Source organism: Diorhabda sublineata, chromosome 1, assembly GCF_026230105.1.
Source record: "Diorhabda sublineata isolate icDioSubl1.1 chromosome 1, icDioSubl1.1, whole genome shotgun sequence".
NCBI lineage: Eukaryota > Metazoa > Arthropoda > Insecta > Coleoptera > Chrysomelidae > Diorhabda > Diorhabda sublineata.
Window position 1 is genome coordinate 26,669,588 of NC_079474.1, and position 21,630 is coordinate 26,691,217.

Genomic DNA, 21,630 nt, shown 5'->3' on the forward strand with positions numbered 1-21,630 from the left:
TACATTTTACACACCTCATTTACCATCGTAATCTATCTTATCGGCGACTACGCTAAATTTCTAACTGACCAGTGGTTCGCAGTTGGAAGAGAGGATGGCACCAGCTAGCGTTCACTGGAGAATGTTTAACTACACGAACCAAATAGCGACGCCCTTTGACGTTGTCTTCAATTTGGGTCTTAATCCCGAACGAGAATTGTTATATTACTCTGATGAGACGTAATAGCGTCGAAACTAATCAGTGGTTACAAATGTCTCTTTGCAATTGCGAGCCATTTGAGATGTTAATATCGACAAAAAGAGGTCGATGGGCATCTCGCTCTCCAGAAGAGATGTAAGTAGAAATCATATATATATATATATATATATATATATATATATATATATATATATATATATATATATATATATATATATATATATATATATATAGCGAGATGCCCATCGACCTCTTTTTGTCGATATTAACATCTCAAATGATGATCTTTGACTGTTCCATGAAAATTATAATATTGTGTCTATGAAGTGTCTAAAAATGTATTAAGTGTTTTTGATAGTAAATTTCGAAAAACTGAGAAAATAGCTTAATAGGTTATTCATTTAAACGTTATTTGTGCATATTGGTGTTTTATCAACCTTCAATGTTTAGTGTTCAATATTTGCATTTTTCTTAAGCTTACAATATTGGTGTATTCAATATAAATATATCATTTTTTGAGTCTTCTTCTAATTTTTTTTTGTCCGAATCAAACTCTTCATTGAACGTTTTATAAGCGTGTTTTATCATTCGATTTGATTATACATTGATGATTTTAGGAATTCAACAATTACCCCAATAGAAACTAGAAATCCACTGCATCATTTTCACAACACATCAACATAAAGTTAGATCTAGAAATTATTTACCGATTAGCTCAGTTCTTGTGAGTGAAATAATTTATCATTCATCGATTGAGAATGTTCAAGAAGAATATACCACAAACACCAACAAATATTCGCGTTAGCTCTGATAACATTACCATTATTAGAAACTAGATTTAGAGCAATTACAAGTTTTTGGTTGTAGTACCTACACTTATATCAGCAATTCTCTAATCACAAAGTTCAAACATAGACGTTTCCTATATTCTACTCCTTTTTCAAGTTATTTTGGCATTATCATTGCTGTCAATTACAAATGAGGCTCAATGATGTAACTGGTGATGTTAAATATAATTCTTCCCTCTAATATTCTTGGAATTTATTCTTCAAGGTCAACATTCTTGCGGTATTCTTGTAATGCTATGTTCCTATATTTTGCTTCATTCGCTTGGGTAGTCTACTTCTAGAGCTACACCTTTCTTAGTATTCCAAGAGACATCGACCCATATTTTTGCTCTCTATTAAAATGAAGTTAGCAAAACCAGACTTCTTCATATTTAATAATTTGAACATAATATAATAATTCCTCAGTTATTTCCACAACCGTTTTCAACTCAGCAAATATAATATTGAATCTAACCAAACAAAAAATTTTCACTTAACAAATACAAAGAAGAAGACTCATTAGCAGATGACATAAAGGGTGTTTCCAAATTCATGCGACAAAATTCAGGTGATGATTGTTCGTATGGACTTTAGATGGGACCTTCCTATAATAAAATTTCCTCAGCCCACCTCTTTCCGAGATATTACCATATAAAGATAGTGACTAAAAATTCATTTTTTTTCTAAAGATTCAGTGAAGCTAGAAACTTGAAATTCTGTAAATTGCGTGCACTCGCAACGGTTTAATCAAGGGTATTTTTTCAATATTGCTGTTACATTATACGGGGGTGAAATTAGCAACCCTTACTTAATTTCATATCAAAACTTTTTTTCAAGATGAATTTTCATGAAATGAAATTATAAGTTAAAATTTTTTATTCCTAAATATTTTTTCCCAAAATCAATAGCATCAGAGAAAACAAATAAATACAATAATTCTAAATTTTTTCAATAAATTGAGTGGAAAACAGTGAACATGTGAAATTTAATACGATTAATAATAAATGCTAGAAATAACCACCTCTATCTTGTTTTCAATTATAAACATTAGAATATCAAACTGTTGACAATTCATTTACCATGTTCACTTATTGTTTATGTACATGCTAGTAGGCTGACGTTGTCAGTTACGAATCAAAGTTAACTTGTAAGATTGTATGTTGTTATTTTTGCGTTATCTATCGTGACCTGTATACAAACACTGGAAGGGCCACAAGCTTTTCGTATATGGTATTGCAAATGGTAATTCTCGACAATCTGGACACCTTTATGCTGAAAAATACCCGCAACCAGTAACGCCTCATCATTACGTATTTGCACGTATTCACAATCGCTTATTCGAAACTCGAAAGTTGAAGAAGAAGAACAAGCAATTTAAGATGAAATTGATGTACACCCAGAAGCAAGGACTAGAAAAATTGTCAACACCCAATATCAGCCATTCATTTCTTTGGTGAGTGTTAAAAGGGCAGCTATTATAGCCTAACTACATCCGATGGGGAAGTTATTTTACCTAGAGATTTTCCTCAACGAGCTAGATTCTGCAAAAAAAATCCTCAATTTTTATATAATGTATTGTTTACGACCGAGGCACATGTTTCAAGAGTATCTATATTGACTTTTTACAATAATCACATATGATCAGAGATCAGACGAGAATCCCCATGAGATTATAGAGCACCATATTAAAAATGTTTTTCAGTGATCGTATGGATTGGTATTGTAGGGGATAACTTAATTGGCTCACATCTTCAGCCTCAGTCATTCAATTGAATTCATTACACCAGTTTTCTCGAAAATGATCTCCCTGAACTACTTGACGACATCGTACTAAATATCAGACAAACCATGTGGTTCATGCACGATAGTGCTCAAGTACACTTCGGTCGGAACGTTCGGCAACATTTACGTGCAACATATCCTAGACATTTGATTGGTCGAGGTAGTTGGGTACCTTAAATCATTAGTCCACTCGACACTTGTAGCTGATATCAACGAAATACACCTCAAATCTTTGAACATGTTCGGCAATCATGACAAGTACATGTATTTTAGCTAGATAGCTAGAGGTGGTTATTTCCACCATTAATTATAAATTGTATTCCATTTTACATAATATTTATTGTTTTTCTCTGAATTTATTGAACAAATTATAGTTTATGGTGTCTATTTTTTCTTTGCAGCTATTGGTTTTGGGAAAAAATTCAAGAATAAAAAATATTTTCAAATAATAAGGATTTTGAATTATAATTTCATCTTATGACTTAGAAATTTATCTTGAACAAAAGTTTTCAGAAATGAAGTGGGAGTTGCTAATGTGACAGGAATATTGAAAAAATACAAGTGGTTAGTATTTTGCGAGTACACAAAAATTACAGAATTTTTCAAGTTTACAGATTCACTGAAATTGTGGGAAAAATAGAATTCAATTTTTACTCACCATCTTCATAGAGTGATATCTCGGAGAGGAGTGGGCCAAGGAAATTTTGTTATAGGAAAGACCCATCTAAATTTCATATGAGCAATCATCGCATGAGTTTAAAAACACCCTGTATGTATAGAATATGGAAGAATATATTCAAAATTTTCTGTTCCACTATGTAATCATCTAACACAACTACTATTCTCTAAATAACGTATCGAATAAATTATTATTCTTCCATATCTCAGTTGGTTCTAAAAGTTTTTCAAATTAAAAAATATGAACACTTTCTCATTTCGATAGGTTGCTCAATATCAGGTCCTGAAGGCTGCAACCTATTCATCTATCACTTACCACAAGAATTTGGAGATGCAGAATTGATGCAGATGTTTCTTCCATTTGGAAACGTGATTAGTTCGAAAGTATTCATAGATCGTGCCACGAACCAGAGTAAATGTTTTGGTAAGAAATTTAGACAAAACATTATTAAAAGTAACTAGGTTGTAGAAGAATTATTAATAAAGCTTACAAATTAATTCAGTTTGACTTGAGATTTTTCAATTTCAGGATTTGTGTCTTTTGACAACCCAGCGAGTGCTCAAGCCGCAATTCAAGCGATGAACGGCTTCCAAATAGGCATGAAGAGACTCAAAGTCCAATTGAAAAGGCCCAAAGACGCTAGCAGACCCTACTAACCCTGGCCCTTAGAATCGTGGGTACCCCACTTAAGGGTGCTTATTCGCCACTAGTATACACTATATATAAATATATATTATTATTAACACTAGTTTAACCTTAAAAACATACCTGGTGGAGCTCCGAGCACTATACTGTTGCAAAAATAAGCTGAGCAGTGTTAAGACTAATCTACCAATTTTTATCGTCACGGCAGATTGTACAAAAAAAGTTTTACATTACCTTTCTAAAAATAGTTGATAATTCTAGCTAATAAAATAGAAAAAAAAGTTAATACAAAACTATAAAAAAATAAAAAGCGGTATAATAGTATAAGTATATCGCACAGTTTGTATTAAAATCAAAAGTATTCTGTTCATTTTACGTTATTAATTTCAGGAAATATATGAGGTAGTAACGATTTAATGTGTTAAACAACTATCAACAAAATTCTCAATTTATTACTTTAATCAAAGCATAACATGAATTTGCCTATCTCAATGACCTTATTCAAAAAATAAAACACACTTTTCGAGGCGATTATATTAGGTTTGTCTATCGAATTGCATTTTCATGCAGTTTTCCATCCAAACTGTGTAAGCAACTCACCAACTGCTTGTGGCGGAAGCCAAAACCATTTCAAAATAATATTTACATTCCTGTTAAAAACGTTAAAAATTCATTATTGTGTAGTTATCGCTTGAATTAACAATGTAATTTTTAGCTTCAACGCATCCTAAGTACTGTTCAAATATGAATTTGAAACAAAAACATTTTCAAATTGTAGAAATTCACTCTGTCTATCTATCTACTAAAATTGTTGATAATAAAAAAGCAAATATTGTAACTAATGATACTAGAAGTGACTTCCATGACTACAATTCACATAAATGGTGAATAAAAATCGAAAGGTTTCATTGTTAAAATTTTACAATAGATTGCAAGTGACCCATTTAAATATGCTCAGTTAAACTTTTCCAAATTTCACTTAAATGAGTATTATAAAGCTTTATTTTTGTACCATCCGCCTGTGAACTCTTGAACCGAATTTTAAAAGTTAGTCTACTCGCCTGTTTGTGCAACCCAAACCAAATTATGAGAAATGCGACTGCGCTACTAAACCACAAACTCTCTCTTCTCGAGAAATTCCAAATGGGCTGTGATTAAATAACAAATCAGTGTTTGATTGTACAGGCCGTTTTGTATTCTCGTCTACGTGAAATATTGTATTTATTTTCAAATTATTCTGTGCTCCTTGTAAGTCCTTGTAAGTATTAAATGTGTGTGTTTAACTGTTATTCGATAAGATAAGATAAAAATGTAAAGGTAACTTTATGCAAAAGCGATTATCTAAATTGGTAAGGAATAATTGAAACGCCATTAAATTGAACGTTTATTGCTTTAGTAGCTATAAAAACATATTGAGATACTTATAATAGTTTCATACATTTTTCTAAATGATAGCTTAAAACCATTAAAATAATTATTTTGTTGGAAACATATTTCAATTAAACAGACGCTCATAATAATTCATTATTAGCTTTTCAAATGTAGTTAGTAGTATGTTGATATAGTATTATACATCATACTCTTCATTTGATTATACGCAGCGAGGTTACATTGATACGAAGTAACAAAAAATTCGAAATCATCTAAAATATTGGTAATGAGCTTTGAAATGTTGATAATAGTAATTCATAATCATCGTATAATTGAAGTTTTATCCACACTTATGACCACTTCATCAAACAGAGGATAAACGAAATTACGTAATCTACTACAAAATAATGAAAAAAAAAATATCCAATTTACCAATATTTATATGAATTTAAACCTTTATCTCATCATATTTCACTTCGAGTCCATTAATAACAAGCTTGCAGTCGTCTACGGTCACAGAATTAATAGTTCTTGATAAATCTCTAGACTCATATGATGTTACCTCTTCTAAGAAACGGTTTATACTACTTTGATATATTAAATTTATTGAATATAAAATCCTATTGACCTATTATGTACCCCGGACTGTTCACCTGTCAGGTAGTAACGACTTTACAAAGTGAGCTGTCTTTTGGCTGTGCGACTTACCCCTTCTGAGTTTAAGAAGTTTCACACTCTCAGGGGAACTGTTCGTTGGGTTTCTTTGGTTCGATGATAAACTGACAAGAGCTGTTGTGAGTTTCTCCGATGTTTTTCATATGGTAATTCACCGGAAAGTGTCCAGTGACTATACCAGTAACTCTTCTTAGGTCATATTTGCTTAAAGTAAGGGAATTTCGAGATCAGCTGATAGAATGGAAAAGGAATCTCTGCGATTGTTTCACAACTGGGATCTTATTGCATGTTTCTAATTTCTTCTCATTTCCTCACTTTTTTTAAGACTATCACCTGATGGCTTTTTGGGAAACCTATAATTTGTAAATTCTTAAAATAACTTTTACAGTAATATCAAGACATTATGAAGACAGTGCTTATGCTAATAAGGATTATCGTAAAAACATCTATCGTCCAATAACATCTTGGAATATGAAAATATCGATTTAAACATCCCTCTAGTGTGTTGATGGTTGATCCTGCTCCTAAAATTGGAAATTTTCTCGTACTGCCAGCCTTCGTATCTGGTATTTATTCATATTATGTAGTTTATTAACTAATCTATGTTAAATAAATACTTAATCATCAAATATCCTTTGCTGTAATCTTTTGTAGAAGATTCTTCGCTTCCACGAGCGTTATGTCCTTCTTCGTATTGTACGTTATGAACTCAAGGAATTGGACACTTTTTCTTCATATTTAAGGAATTATATAAGGGAAGTTTCGTATTAATTGTCATTACGTTTTTCTTGTTACTTGTTGCTTTTGCATCTGCATAACCTTGTTGCGTTTCTAATCAATCTCACAGACAATTGAAAAAATTAATCACATCTAAACATTCTGAGAAAACTCAACAAAAAGTGAAGTTATGATTTAAAATCGTTTTCCGTAGCCGTGTGCTGAATCAAATTGCATATTATGTTCGTTCTTATTTATAGGCGAAAATTATTTATCAGTCAGTTTTCCACCAATTCAAAAAATCTAATACTTAGTAACTAATGTTTATTATGAAATGTACGATGTAGCAATATTCAGAGATCCCTATCTGGCAGTGTTCTATTCTTTTTATTATTATTACTGCTCCCAGGTAATGATATAATCACCTAGATAATATTTAGTAGTTTCCATAAGGGAGCACATACAATTTTTCTGAGATCTCTTTTAATTTCAGTTTAATGTGCATCGACAGCGCTGGTCATTGGTACAGGAACACAAAATATAAAAATTGTATAAAGAACTATCACATAAATTATATTGAACTATAGTTTCTGGTATAGGTTGGTAGCTTTAAAAAACTCAAAGATTCTTTTGATCTCTGTGAGGCAATTAAGAGTTTCGTTAAGGCTAGAGTTCAAATTAAAATATTGATATGTTGTAGAGTACAGTAAGCTTTTTAAATAGGGTACAACATTGGAAAAGTACAAAAGAAAATAAGCGTATTATTCATTAATAATTTAGATCACCCGATCTTGAGAATTAATTTTCGTATAGCTACTTAAGAATAAGTAGATCGGTTGATAAAGATACCCATAGCTTTTCACGTATAACAAAATAACAATTTTTCAATTCGCATTTTATTGGAACAAATCTATCCAAATGAAGTTATAACAATTTTTCTAAAAAATCCATTTGAACAGTTTATTATCTATATACTATTGATTGAAATTTTATTGAAATAATGGAAAAAAATGCTAGATATAACAGAGACAATCATATTCAATTTTTATGATGGTTGTACTAGAAGTAATCACTTCTATAGAAATTATGAAGTAGATATGATAACAATTAATCGGATGAATGAAAAGTTTTTCAATACCCGATAATCGCTGTTGTAAAAGTTTACCGTAAATCTACAGGGGTGGTGGTGCTATCGCTAATTCAGTTGCCAAATTTAGTCCAGGTATGTTTTCCTGTGATGCAACGCTAGTCACAGCGGCTCGGAGAAGTTATTTAATTAAGGAGATCTTTCTCATAGAGTCCACTTGGAACGTTTTGAATTGTTGTTAAATTTGATTCGCCAGATTTAGATGAAATAAAAAGTTAAAGTTGTGAGAAAGTTGATTCGATCAATTTGTCATTTTTGATTACATCAGAATGAAGTGTGTTGAAAAATACCGTGAGAATAATACGATATTTAGTTTGATTTGTTAACTCAATTGGAATATTTTAATATGGGGCTGTTACTAGAATATAATCTGTTTCATGTCGCACTATTTACTAGAAAGTTAATAGAAATTTTAATGCCATTCGTCATCAAAACCTATTGCAGATTCCGTAAAAACTTTGAAGTATTCAAAATTATGCAGTTTATTGAATTAATTGGATAATTTTATGAATAACGTGAGATAAAATCAAGATATAGGTTGTCACAAATAATTTTATAAATTATATAATCCACAATTAGTTCGCCAATCATCTGTCCATTATTATTTCAAGTGTTTATGCAGATACATACATCCACTATTGGTAGGTATACTGTTATGATCTGGAAATAAAAGTTCCGTATTTTCTCTACAATCAATATTTTTCGAGGATAAAATTTGAACATTAGTTACGAATCCCTACCAATAAGTTCATATATTTAATTAGATTTTCTGATGAAATCGTATTAAGATTGTTAGTTTAAATGACAAATTATCGGTGATATTTTCTTGTGTATATGAATGTATAAGAAAATCTTGTCAAATTTCTGATAATAGAGAAAAATATGTGTGGATTCATGTCACACAAACATTTAATTAGAATTTTAAGAGATGTAGTATGAACTAAAAAGGGCATATCAACTGTGAGGTTGTTTTATTCAGCTACTTCTCTGATAATTTATTGTTAAATGATTAAATTAAATATGATCGCGATCTTGTGTTGATTTTGTTTGTTTGAAATCGAAAAATGTTCGTTTTAAATGGACTCTAGAAGTTGTATGTCAGGGCTCCAATATTTTTTGAATTGTTTAAAGAGCCAATGACGTAATATTTATATATATTTATTTAATAATACCTATACAAAAAATATAGTATAATATTTCTACTAAATTTTAAGTGACATAATCCTTAAAAAGTACCAACTATATATTAATATGTAAATTATTAGCGGTAGAGCGTAGGATAGACCAGAAGAGAACACAATTAAAGAGTGGTCGAGATACCAAAAATGGTATAGCCATCAGTAGAAGAACTAAGCGAAATCAAGGCCCCTCCTTTTGTGAGTGACGACAGCCACTAGGAAGCGGTAATTGCCTAGCTTATTTCTTCTGCTATTTTATCGATTTTAGAACAATATGTTCGCGATTTATGAATTTTATCAAATGTAAGTAAGTTTATTATATCAAACAAGTGCGTTTTCGCCAAAATAGTTGTTGAGGAGTTAGTTTATGCTTTGCGGACGAATCAGTCCCAGGCCAGGAAAAGGGGAGTGGGTTGCATCACTCGGCTGGGCCACTCTAGTCAAATTATCAAGCCATTGGCTGAATTAGTTAATATTAGACTTAATTTAGACTCTCTCGATGACTACCTTGTTTACTATTATTAGAGTTTTATGTCTTATCAATACTAAATATTTCATTAAACGCACAAATAACCTGTTAACTAAAAACTGTGGATATATTTGAAGATATACAATGAAGTTTTTTCAAATATCATCAATAGAAATCGAATGTTAATTCAACGTGTGTAGTTAAAATGCTCATATAATATATTTAAATGACAAGGTACCTCAACCTGTATATACTTGGTTATCTCATATAAGAATTAATAAATAAATATATGGACACGTACAGCAACAATGTTTAAATTCACATTGAAATTCACAGCTTTACAATATTTGATACATTTCATTAAGTTTCTTATGTCCTTTAGAGTAGTCCAAACTACTCACGAGAAAATAAATTCGTAGCTATAAATATTGTTTATTTTGTATTGAACCAATATTTCGAAAAATATATTGTATGAAATCAAGGGTTTGAAAATAAAAACTAATACCCTTATAGCGATTATAATTAATTATGAAAAATATCTAAGTATCACTCCAAATAGACTACATACAACTGAGACTCTGTGTAACGACAAGAAATTAAAAAAGTAAAAGAAATCTGAAAACTTGACCTCATTCTTCCCAATATTTTTACGATATGTAATTCTTAAGTCAACCTTATTAACAATACAAAGCTTGTTTGTAATTCATAAAAAAGCCGTATCTTTTTGGGTTATTACATTCCATCCTATATCAATATCATAAGAAAGCACAGATTATGTTTTCTGTACATTCAACAACCTGCTACCAAGCATGCTCCATAAATGTTCAATTAGAGGCGATCGGAAGATATTGCTGGCCATGATAAACATGTTGATGTTAATCCATTAATGCTATAGATTCTTTAGCAACCTTGGAATTGTTGAAAAATAGTCTGATTCCATTTATGATCTTCATGAATTCTCTTTCTATACCAGAGCAGTCGACCACCCAGTACGGAGAATGAGAAAAAGTATAAAAACTTAATTATCGACGATATACTGTGCCCTGATTCAAGATTACCTCTGCCTGGATACTGCTTAACTCTAAGAATCAAAAGCTTTATCGACGATCTAATAGTTCTATATTGACCTCGACTATCTTTTTATCGATAGAACAGCTTCCAATCTCTCGATACAATTTAGCTGTGACACTACTACGCATCAAACTACCATAAAACTTAACGGATAAAGTCGAAAATGTAATCATTACTTTCATTAATAAATTTGGAGATGTAGCTTTTTTTGTCAACCAGTTTATTATTTGATTAATAAAACTATTTTTTTATAAGCATTTGGGATTCTATTTTGGTCTCATTTGATTCAGCTAGTACTGTCCAGGTTTTGGTATCTTTGTCAGTCTAATGAATACTTTTTCTTTTGCAAGATAATAGTTCATTAATACATCACATTTTCTAGAAAATTATACAGTTACTTCGTTGTTATCATTGTCCAATTGTCCAAATAATTCATACGCTGTAAATAAATTGATGACGAAAATGAATTTCTAATAATGTACTCATTGTAGTCATTATAGTGTTAAGATATATATTTAGTGAACATATATAATATTTATTGCATCTAATGTATTTAGATATACAATTATATTTTTATTATAATTTTATTCATAATTTCGCCTGAGAAACTATCGTGCAATATAAACAGGAACGACTGATAATATCGTTGTATAAAACTGAACTTAATATTATTTAACTTTTTACAACAAAAGTGAACTTTTTTATGTCAATAGTTTGTTAGATACTTTTTCTCAAAAAGATCTTGTTCATATGATGACAAAATAAGCAAAAAGAAAACGGTAGTACTGTGTTTGGGTTTGACAATTGTCAATATTTTAAACTGTAAATATAAATATAAGTAAATTGAAATGTCAACAACACTTATGCTAGAAAGTTGACCTATTATAATATGATAATGATCTTATTTTACTGATTAAAAATATTTATCTATAACTTTTTGTAAATGAATCGATAATAATGCCTTTTGAAGGCAATAACGTCACCTTTTCAACCCGTTAACATCATATAGCTCACATATGGGTCATTGAATATTTTGCTAATATATTATACAAGTTTGAAATCAAATATCAATTTTTAACTAGTAACCTTAGACACATTGTTGCACTAATTCTAAAGAAAATAATACAGTTTGTGTTGAACTCACACTCAATATTACAATGTTTTGGATTATAATGAAAATATTTCATATATCTTGTAGACAATAATTCTATATATTATAATTATATTCACTACAATCTGACGAAAATAGATCAAATTAGATCATTTCCTAATTTGGTCAATGTATTGGGCCACCTATTTTTGATAAAATTTATCAAATTCCAAACAAGTACTACCCAGAGGCTATTATGTGAATATCCAACAAATAAAAGTTAATAATATCACTTAAATTGATACACTGCGACCGTAAAATTACAAGATGAAGGTAATAATATATTTATTTGTATGTATTTCTTCTCTAGTAAAAATCGTAAAATGAATTAGGTGATACTATTAATAGATGTTTTTTCAAGTACTGAATGATATTTACACTTTAGTCGACACCAAAAAACTAACCGGACCTACATTTTCATCGTTTTGGACGGAAAAAAATGTAATTATAATATTTAAGTAAAATTAATATGTGCCGCTATACATTTTATTTAGTAGTAGTGCATTCCACGCTTGCTAAATGACATTCCTTGGGCGCTGGAAATGAAAAAAATATTTCAATATTTTTTGAGTATTGACCAGACCGAAAGGGAGGGTGACAGCTCCCAGCCTATCAGTAGACTATAAATATAATATAATTAACTAAAGAAATCTAATAATTTTATTGAAAATATATTATTTATTATAGTGAATTTAGATATCTGATGAAAATCGGCGAATCATACTTTTTCTTCTAGTATTCAAACTATTAGTAGTTAACCACACTAATAATTAACTCTTTATCAAACTGAGTTGAAATTTCGGGAACCGTTGGCGATATTCATACTGAATACACTGATTACACCAACACCCACGTTTACAGTGTCTGACACACGTTTCGATAACCAAGTTATCGTCTTCAGATACTGAAGGTAAACTAAAATCTAATGACTTGACTTACCTGTTTTATACTGAATTTTCCCACTAATAAACCTTCTCCCGCGAAAATTAATTCCAGCGGCAACAAACTCCTTGGAAGGAATTTTCACATTTATTCCTTGACCACTAAACTATAGAGTGGGCCGTAAGAAATTGGCCCTTTATTCCTATTTAAGCTAAACCTACATCTAGCAATTTCAATGCCTTCAAATGCATCCAATAATTTATTATTGGATACAATTTTTAACAATTTACACTATTAGTATTTATGTTATGATTGTGACTGGCAGCGTGATCAGAAATAGCTGATTTTACGGTCCGTCCATAATTCAAATGAGCTATGTGCTCTTTAAACCGGACAATAATGGACCTCTTAGTCTGACCAATATACTTTCCGTCACAATCACCACAGCTAATTTCATATACACCAATCCTTTCCAAATTTGGTGTTTTGTCCTTAGGATTTCCCAACAATCCAACACTGTATTGTTGGTTTTATTAACCAATTGGAAACCTAATCTGCTAAATATTCAATCCTTTTGTATAAACAGGATTGAAAGGTACCAGATATGTACCAGAATGTATTTGCACGTAGCGGTGTTTTCCTAGAAACTTCAAATTCTAGCCTATTACTATTCCTATTTACTAAAGTATCTAAAATGAATTCGTTTACTTTTGCTTTCTTCGTATTTAGTATGGCGAAAACATCATTCAAATTCCTCTACCATACCCCGGGAAAATACTGAAACTCTTGATTGATTTGCTTCCCAAAATGACTTATAAACAGTTCAGCCATAAATGGTGATAGGCAGTTGCCCATTACTGTTCCTTCTTGTTTGTAGAATTCGGTGTTGTAGGAAATAATTTTGTTCCATACATATTTTCGTTAACTGCCAATATATGAAATTAGCTGTGATGATTGGTCAGACTAACTTAGCTCATTTAAATATATACAATAATAAATTGTTGGATGTAATTGAAGATAGATGTAAAAGTAGCTTAAATAGGGACAAAGGGCCAATTCCTTATAGCCTTATGGCAAGAGGTCGTGAAGTAAGAATTCTTCTCCAATGTCAGTTTCTCAAGATTCTTTCACAAAAGTTTATTATTCCTAAGAAGAAAACTTTAAGGGCTGTTTACTTAGTATCGGATCTGTTATTAGTATACACTTTGAAATTGATAAAGTTGTTTCAGTTCATTGGTTTCCAATTTTTCCAATCAACAGTTATATCAATTTAAATTGGTTAACTCTTTGAAAACATATACTTATTTTTAAGTATTAATTAAACACAATTTTCAAATATTAATTAATATATTAGATTTCTTGTGTACAATAAAATTACATTATATTTATGTAGGTTTACAAAATGTCTTCAAACGTGGTCTCCCCAATCAACAGTAAAGTAATGTCTAAACGCAGCGACGTGATTCAAGGATACAGGGTATGTTTTTGCAATTATTTGTGTAACTGTTTTCTTCGTCGTGTGGGAGCGGGACGCATTTTTCAAAGTCCGCAACCAATAGGCGAGTCGCTATCTCGTCGAATGCGGTTTTTGCAATTCTAATATAGATTTTCTACGACACTAGATCCAAAGATATACCAATAAACTGTGCTTATACATTTTAGTTGTATCTATCAAATTTTTTGTTGTACTGATATACTAAAGATGATAATAAACAAGCTGAAGATCAATTTCACATTCTCCTCAGACAAATAATATTTATATTCCTATAATATTAATTAGTTGACACTCTTATAAAATTATCTTCAAACTTAAATATGATCACATAGTTACAAAAGCACATTTTATATTGAAACCCACAAAAATTGGACGGTGACGGAAGCTGTAATACAATTAATTTGGTGCAAACTTCAAATTTACTAAATGAACTATTTAGTATAGTTATATTTGAAATAATATCAAATTTTTTTTTCTTTCCATCGTGGATGGATTATTTCTGGATCTAGTTTTAGGCAAATTTAGGAAAATCTCTATTGATATTACAACAACTGGTCGATTTCATCCCATACTGTATATATATTGGGGTCCATTTAGTGCACCGTTTTATACAAATGTAATGGTCCTTTTTCTGTCACAGACAAAAATTGTACCTGTCTTCAATGAAAATAAAAAAAATATTTCAATGCTGAAACATATAGAAAGCGCTTAATCATGATTTATTTTCAAATGGCAAGTCTAAATAACTAATTCATCAGCTAAACTAAAGTATATCTATAGTTTCAAAAACAATTTAGTATATTTGTTTCCAGTACATTTATGGATATTAGAAAAATTGTAAAATATATTTGAATTCCTCCTTCTGCAATTTCAATTTGATTGAATCTAAATAATAAGCATCCTGTTTAACTATTTTCTCTGTTTCCTCCAATATTCTCTATTTTTCAATTTAGTACTAATTTATCGCGTCCAAATAGAGGGTTCATAGAGGGTATTAAAATTTTCGTATCTAGATCCGACTTTTTATTATCGCTTTATATAACGCTACTGTTTCTTTTTCTAAATATTAATTTTATTGATAACATGATTCAATATTAGCTGATGTATTAGGTATTCTAGACATTCTGTAAAATGGATCTAGTTCCATAGATGCATCGACCCATTCTCATTCATTAATCTTAGCTACAAGTAGAGTAGTAGGGGTTTTAGATCTAGTTTTTTTCCAAAAAAATGAAAAAATTATATGTATGACATGAGTTAACATCAATATTGCCAGGTACTGGTCTCGTAATTCATTAAAAAAATATTTTATACCGTTTGGAGCAATAGACTATCAACAAACTTATGTTTAAAATATCTTTATAAACTATATACAAAGTAAGGTGCAATACAACTATTTTTATATTTTTGGGCAGTATGAAAATCAAATGTATGCTATATATTTAACTATTCGACACACAATGATTCCATTATAGTTTAATTTAGTTTTTTTATTTTTTTAACTACTACACGTAGATATCACAACTAGATATTAAATGGAAATAGGTTCTTAAGTTACCTGAACAAGAGCGTGAATTAATGATGATGATTGAATCATACTGAATTAACTGATGCAAACATTATTACAGCTTTCTAATAAGCCCTTCATTGTGTTTTATAAATATTCCTAAATACATTTTTCAATTGAATGATAATAATATATTAAGTATATGCGTTTTTTCTGTTCTAGTCAATGTGGATCTTATTCGATTACTGTACATATTTTGCATATAATTATCTATTATATTTATACTGATATAGATAACGTAGATGTTAAAATTAGGACGATAAGTATGAATTTTGTGCCATAACTTCGTATCGAACTAGTATTTTAACTCGCTTTACAAATAATCTGTTTTTAAAGTTCTATAAGTGATTTAAAAAAAAATTATTCACACATAAATTAAAAGCGTGCGAAGGTCCATCCATTAGATGAATTATACTACAGATTTCTCTAATGCGAAAACTGTATTAAAATTTGTTTAAACTAATTCCTCAATAGTTTTAGTTGAAAAGTATATTGAGTAAAATTATGATATAGTCTATTGCTTCACAAATTACCCAACATTTTGATGCTGGGACCAACTTATTCAATCTAGTCGTTTTGTTTTTAAGTTTTCAAAATGTTATTTATATAATAGGAATGTTGGTATTTATTTATTTATTTATTTTAATTTATTTCCTATTTATTCTCATTTTAGTGATATTACATATTCTGTAGATCGCTTATTATCATATATTATGCAAGTGAAAGAGATTTATTACAAAAAATACTTCTTTAAATGCTGCAAAATCAGCAAGTTTCTAGTTTTAAATATAATTGAAACTGTGCATAAAATTGATGAATGATTTGGAGTACTTTTAAGACATTGAAAAACATCTCCATCGAGGTTGAAACTCTACATGTCATTTATTCAAAAATTGCACCTCTATTTCCGTTTCCAGCTAAAAATATGTATAGTATATAAAAAACGAACAATAAAATTAGTTTTTTAAATAAAAGGATATTTTTTTATTGCATTTTTAATATTCAATATAAAAATTGAGAATAAATTTACTGAGAAAATATTGACGAAACTTTTTGCTAACCAAAGGAAAGTATTATTCTCTGAACTACCATTATTTTCTACTGTGTGTGGTTTATATTCAGAGTTATATAATTGTTAGGGCGGTCGTTGAAAATTAAATTTTTTGCGATGCTACCTAAAAACCTTTTTTTGATAAACAAACACTAGGAAAATTTTTTTAATTGAAAACAATAAATACAATTTGATTGGAAATATGAAAAATTATAAAACTCAAATCAATAAACATAACGATATTTGGTCCAAATAATAAGAAAGAAAAATCTAAATTCAAAAGTTTTCAATGTTGATTGAATCTATTAAATAAAAAAATGAAAATATTTAAATTCAAAATTACGTTACTAAATGTTTTCGATTTTAGGTCTCTTCTGTTACAACTGTTACTTCTCTTATATATTTTTTTAAATGTTAAATGTTAAATAAAATTAGTCGAAACATCAACGTTTTTCTATCATTCAAAAATTATTAAAAAAACTAATGTTGAAACAGAGACTTAAAATCATGGACAGTTAGAAACCTAAACATATCAAAATGTCTAAGAAATAAGAAATTGAAGAAATTTAAAATTATATTAGTACAAATATTTTAATATTTAATATTTCTTCACTCAAAGTGAGCATTATTTCGTATTTTTAATGCCTTTTCTTGTATAATCATCTAAGATTTTGATGAAGAATTGTTTCTGTCATTCATCTTTTGTAAACAAATCGTTGTACTCTTTCATTTAACGTTTAATCAACTTAGATCATGAAGGAGCACGTGTTGTCTTGAATTAAAACAAATTCCAAGTGTTTTTCATCAAAAAGAAGCTTTTTGGATGGGGTCACAAAGAATTCTATTCTTAATGACCACCTTAATACTGCCACATGCTCATCTGTTTTATTTTTTGGAAACAAAATTATTCTGACAAAATTACACTTATTATATTCACTTTTTTTTTCAATTGATATAATTCTCTTTCGCTTATATAATGAAGATATTGTTAAAAAAAACAAGAAAAACGCAAGTACCTATATTGTCTATCGAATTAAAACAAACATCAAATTGTAGCCATACCCCGTTGCATGTCGAGTTTTATTACATTTTACACAAAATAATTATAATAAATTATTAACAATATATTATATTATAATAGTAGATAATTTAAATTTAAAAATAATAATAATCTGCTAAACTTGTAATACGATACTGTAAAAACATATAAATAAAAATAGACAATTATTGATTGCGTCAACTTTCTATAAACTTTGTGTCATCAATAGATTCAGACATAAAAACTAACAGTTTCTTAATTATTGACATGCTGTACGTGAAATGGGTGGAAAATTTTGTTAAAAGATTCGAAGAAATAGAAAAATATCTGATCCTGACGTGATTTCCTTTTAGTTTATAGAATCTTTAACAGAAATTATTGAAGTATACAGCTATAAGTATATTTAAATATTCACATAATATATATTTTGCCGAATACGATAATGAGTTCAAAATCATTAACGATTCATCGTATACATTAATTGAATAAAAATCAGAGGAAATTAAAATCTTTATCTACTATAACCATTAACTGTCACGTAAAAAAATAGTCTTTCATTTAACGAAACAAAGTAGGAGACTTCTGATTCAGTATCATAAAGTTTCCATTAAAAATATTGTTAAGTAGCCATAATGTCCCAACCAACCGTTTCAAGTGTCTACCTGGCTCTTTATCACTATAATCACAAAGTTTCATTCAAATTTCTGGTACTTATCAGGTTACATTTTTTGTCTTACTTCTTTCTCAGTTATAACGACGTCTGGTTATTAAATAACAATATACTACAACTTTTCTCTTCTCGCCACACAACGTTTTATCAATTTTTTTCCGTTTGCCAGAACTGGAAAATAATTTATAGACGTACAAAATTTCAGTAATTATTCCATAAGTTTTACAATGATCTAAGGACATCAATTTCTATTACGGTTTGAGGAGATGAAAAAGATACAAGTCAGTCAACCTTAGAAAACATGCGACGTAACATCTTATAGCACTAAGTTTTTATTTCATATCTTCGACAACAAAAAAAACTTTAGTATCCAAAAACAATGCAAAACTACCATATATTCTTTGGTTACATAATGTTTATTGTACATTCACAACTTCACTTTGAATTTCCAGCAATTTTCATTCAATTATCAAACAAGCGTTTGCGAATTTCAATACCCGCCACAAAATTTTAACTTCTGTTATATTGTGCCGTGATATTGGTTGTTATGAAGATTAGACAACTCGTGACGGAAGACTATGCAGCTCGAGATTTTATTTATGAAATGAAAAAAAAAATAAAATATATATTTACATTCTATACATATAACACAACACATAAAAAACAATAAAAAATACATTTTGAATCTATAAGAGGACTGCTTCACAAATTCATATCCTGTTATTTTATTTTATTCATCTAACCTAACCAATTGGTAAGTGTGCATTATTATATTATATAGAATTTTATTTATTACTGGTTCCGCAAATTTTAAAAATTCATTTCTTTCTTGTATATTGGTCAGTACTTACCTAATGTTTAAATGCAATTTGAAGGATTTAAAAATTTATTTTATTTTATTTATTTAATTTAATTTTTGGATATTCCAACTTTACTAAGTAGATTGGGTACTGAATTCTAGATAATAATCTTAACGAATCCGACAGGAACGGTATTATTTATTTGGACTACCTTTTCGTTTACCTAAAATCCTAAAATACCGTTCCGAGCTGGGGCATCCTTATCTCAACGGAGCCTTCCAAACATAATAATTGGTGATAAAAAGTGAACTATTTGAAATGAATTACCCATTAATAATAAATATTTTGAAAATGGATTTCACGTTTTGTTTTTATTCGAGATGTAGATATGTAGCCTTTTTGAATGCTTTATTGAATTATTTAAACAAGTGAGGAAACCATATCTAACAAAATTAGAACAGATTACATAAATTTTTCAATAAAAGAACAAATTTCAGGTTAGAGAAAAAATGACTGTTAGTTTTGTATGTATGATTCAGACACAACTCATATACGTGTATCTAGTTTTTTTACACTGTCAATTTTGCTGGTGTTATATATTTCATGAAGTACGTATTGGAAGAGAAAGTATTAGTTTTACAATCTTTTAATATATCAGGAATATTGTATTATACATTGCCCACCATCTTTAGGGAGGGCCTTTACAGTCCAAAATATTAAAAAAAATATTGCATATAAAAGTCTTTTTATAATACAATTCGTCTGGGATATTTAATTGCCAAGCTTTGTTCATCAAAACACAAATGTAGATTATTTAATTTTATAAAGAAATTATCATAGTTAAATGCAGAAATAATTACTAAGGTTCATAAAAAAATTAAAAAGGCTTTTACGCGTAAAATTATCATGGCATGATAGAGCTACAAGCTCGAAAATATTCTCTCGTAATGTCTTGAGGAATTTTCTCAAAAAAGTCATGTCAGTATTCATTATATTTATTATTACTCACAATTTTCAAAATGAATTCAATTCTAATTTGAGCGACTTATTTATAAATATTATGGAATTAGAACCTGATTTAGGTCTCGTTTCAATGCTTTTAGATTTGGATTCATTTGGGAAAGCTATCCAGTTTATATGAAACTTTATAAAAGAATTATAAATTAATAAAGTTAAATATAACGCACATTGTTGTATAATTTCCACCCATATCAACAAAAAACATCAATCGCCTAGTAAGTATGGATAATAAAAATTTTATATACAGCAAATCATTTTCTGTATGATAATAAATACAAAACAATTTAAACCATGTGAATTTTTTAATGATTCACCAAACCCTAAGCCTTAAGGGTACAACTACAAAACTTGACAAACTTTCGATTCGAAGAATATGAGAAGGATTCTTAATAATCTTGTAATGGGTTTGTACTAATCATATTTCTTTTTTCATTCATTTCTTTCCATTAACGATCAATTGGATACATGAATTTCTTAAAAATCAATCTGATTTTGTGTATTCACAAGAACTAACAATTTACTAATATCTAATATTCTTTACAATGCGGTCCATATGTATGGAATAAATTCAATTTTAGTGTTACTATGTGCTAAGTAAAAAAACCTGGAACAGATCGATTTTATTCTTAAATTGACAATTTACAGTGAGAAAATCTTATCCCCCTCCAGCACCCCCTCTGAATTATAAGCACCCTCTCGAAAATTTTAAATAAGAAAGAGGATCAGGTGGCACCTTATTGGAAAGATTATAGTTTGTTCAGCAATATAAAGTTTTTTTTTTAAATTTGGTGCAATCATAACTGAGAAAATTAATTGTTAATATTTAGAAATGATTTCTCAATGTACTTTACAATTAAATTAAATGTTCAAAATGACCTCCATTCACTTCTTTACAATAACCGAGTCGATTTTGGAATTCTTGTAGAAATTTTGGTATGACCTCAGAGATTTATGTTAATTTCTTCCGTTATCCTAACTTTTTAATTCTCTGGTTTACTAAAATATACTTTAAATTTTAAGAAACTCCATAAGAAGTAATCGAGAGCAGTTAAATCGGGTGATCCACCCGGCCATTCGATCGTTCCACATCTTCCAATCCACCTGTTGGGAAAAACTTCGTTTAAATAATTTCTAGCTTCTTCTTCTTTTTCCTACTTCATTTTAGGCAGATTGCCTGTTCATTCTTCGCAGCATGC

The 21,630-nt window shown here is 29.3% G+C and overlaps 1 protein-coding gene across 6 annotated transcripts in view; it reads left to right on the forward strand.

The window, feature by feature from the left end:
* The window catches only part of LOC130448965 (CUGBP Elav-like family member 4), a 1,535,225-nt gene extending 1,514,625 nt beyond the window's left edge, over positions 1-20,600 (forward strand). For all 6 annotated transcript variants that reach the window (XM_056786625.1, XM_056786830.1, XM_056786759.1 and 3 more), the window contains 2 exons: positions 3,752-3,910; positions 4,016-20,600. In XM_056786625.1, coding sequence (XP_056642603.1) covers positions 3,752-3,910; positions 4,016-4,143 — 287 coding nt within the window. In that variant the 3' untranslated portion in view covers positions 4,144-20,600. The remainder of the gene's footprint in view (positions 1-3,751; positions 3,911-4,015) is intronic.
* Positions 20,601-21,630: the final 1,030 nt, after the last annotated feature.